Here is a 2,115-nt window from a genome sequence, read left to right as displayed (position 1 = left end):
GGATTGTGACAGGCTTAAATGTGATAAGGAGTATTTTATGGGTGCTCATGTAGTCATTGAGACCGATTGTTTGCCAGTATTGGGTATGATTACTAGTTGTGTTACCCCAGATATTGCTATGCTCCGGTGGATTGCATACATCAAATCTTTGAACCTTGAATTTCAACATATTGTAGGAAGAGATAAACCAGTGGCAGACATGTTATCTCGAGCACACTATGAGAATGAAGATGGGATGATGGATGAGGAGGAAGAAGATGACTTTCTTATGGCTGAAAATGATGTTGCAAGAGTGAATTTAGCAATTCAAGGTATTGCTACAGCATTAACAGAAGCTTGGACAACTGAGAGCGGAATTTTGGTGCCGGGAATTGCTTAAAAATAGCTAAAAATTATGAATATCAAGGAAAAAATATTCACTGTCAAAGGCGGCGGCTCGATCTAGGACGATTTTAAGCACCAAAGTGCTTTAAAGGTGCCCGAGCGACACTTGTTGATTTTTCATAATTTTTCAGATAGCCGTGCAGGTTGACACAAGCTACTGGCCAATGCGGGATGCTAAACTGGACGCCTAGGATTTTTCAGAGCTCAATTCCGAGTCTGGACGGGGAAATGGCCAAGAAGTTGGGCAAGATTTGAAGAGGTGGACATTGGAGTGGCCAAAGTGGGCATGACCTTTGGGAGCCCAAGAAATTTTATGCCACATGAAAAGTTAGATGAAGAAATCGTTGTCGTATTGCTGCGCATTTGAGGTGTGTAAACCACCCAAAAGTTGTGCATGGGATTTGGTACTTTGTACATATTTAGTTGTTGTGATTACATTTATTTTCAGCGTATGGAAGGGTTGCTTTCGGGGATGTAAGAGGAGTGCATTTTCTCAAATCTGTACACAATCAATCTTATTGCTGTGAATAGCAAATACTACAATGAGCTGGGTTTCTTTTTCACTTTTCTTGTCCCTGAAACAAAGGGAAGATCTTTGGAGGAAATTACAGGGGAGAATAGTGATGAGCCAAGGAATCACACAAATTTACAGATTGGAACTAGGAATGGACATTTGACCTTGTGAGTTGTTGGGACATGTTTTTGGGGGTTCTAGTGTTTCAGATTTAGTGGAGGCATATTCAAGCTCATGAGAGGAGTCGTGCTTTTGAAGGGGGAAAAAGAGAAGCTTTAATTTTTGAAAGGTGTTTTTGGAGGGAGAGAAGGAAGATAATACAATGTAGAATTTTGAGGAGAAAAAGGGGAGTCGACGCGCAGGGAATCTCGGAAAGGAGGCACCCTTCCGTCCTAAGTGTAGAGCAGCTTTTCGGAGCTCGTTCATCACATCATTACCTCGCTGTAATGTCAGCTTCAGACTAGCTACTTTCTCAGAAAGAAATCTAAGGTTCACATTCACTGCACAAATAGCTTGGTCTGCAGAGGCGAGAGCTGAATATAGCTGCTGTGTCAAACTGGTCCAAGAATGGCCAGAATTAGCTAATTCCAACTCCAGCTTTTTGTATGTCGTCGCAAAAACAGCATCATCGCTTCCACAAAAGGGAGCATTATCCTCATGACCTATGTTACAACTAGTCGGGCGTGGAGAATCAGGAAAAGCGGGAGCTTCAAATGGATGCTCGTCAGAAGAGAGGTCTTGCACCAAGTCAGCAACGCACAAGAGAAGACCACCCACCAGTCCCTTCCCCATAGCCTACTCGACTGATGAGATCAAGCGGAATCAGACTGGGTTGTGCCACAGGAATAGAATAACGCAGCACAGTCGGTTTGCTTGATGTTAAATGGGGACACGCTTTGGAGAGGGAGATCGAGGATTCTCAAGGGACTTGGAGGATGAAGCGCAGCACAAAACGGCGATGCTGGGTTTGTGATGAACGGCGATGCTGGGCGCTTTGCTGTGCGTAACATGAGGCAGACAGACCCCTATTATTGGGAATTTACTCCCTTGTACACGAGAATCTACGCTCGCATTGGACCAGGCAGACAACGCTTCCCTTTTTTATGTCATGCCACAAGACATGGGAGCCGTGTAAGGTGATGAGACGGACTGAGATCGTTGACGAAGGAGACGATAAAAGTGACAGAAGACGATGCAGAACGAAGGAGGTGATGAAG

At 44.3% G+C, this 2,115-nt stretch overlaps 1 protein-coding gene across 1 annotated transcript; it reads right to left on the bottom strand.

The window, feature by feature from the left end:
* Nucleotides 1-828: 828 nt before the first annotated feature.
* LOC148041293 (uncharacterized) lies at nucleotides 829-1,690 on the bottom strand. The gene is made up of 2 exons (XM_087681533.1): nucleotides 1,336-1,690; nucleotides 829-905 (listed from the first exon to the last, which is right to left on the bottom strand). Exons 1-2 carry the CDS (start codon nucleotides 1,688-1,690, stop codon nucleotides 829-831), a joined length of 432 nt encoding a protein of 143 aa, XP_087537659.1.
* Nucleotides 1,691-2,115: the final 425 nt, after the last annotated feature.

This window comes from Lygodium microphyllum, chromosome 1 (genome assembly GCF_053477565.2).
Source record: "Lygodium microphyllum isolate KBCC chromosome 1, Lygodium_microphyllum_v1.1.10, whole genome shotgun sequence".
Lineage (NCBI taxonomy): Eukaryota > Viridiplantae > Streptophyta > Polypodiopsida > Schizaeales > Lygodiaceae > Lygodium > Lygodium microphyllum.
This window is presented reverse-complemented; position numbering and strand designations above follow the sequence as displayed.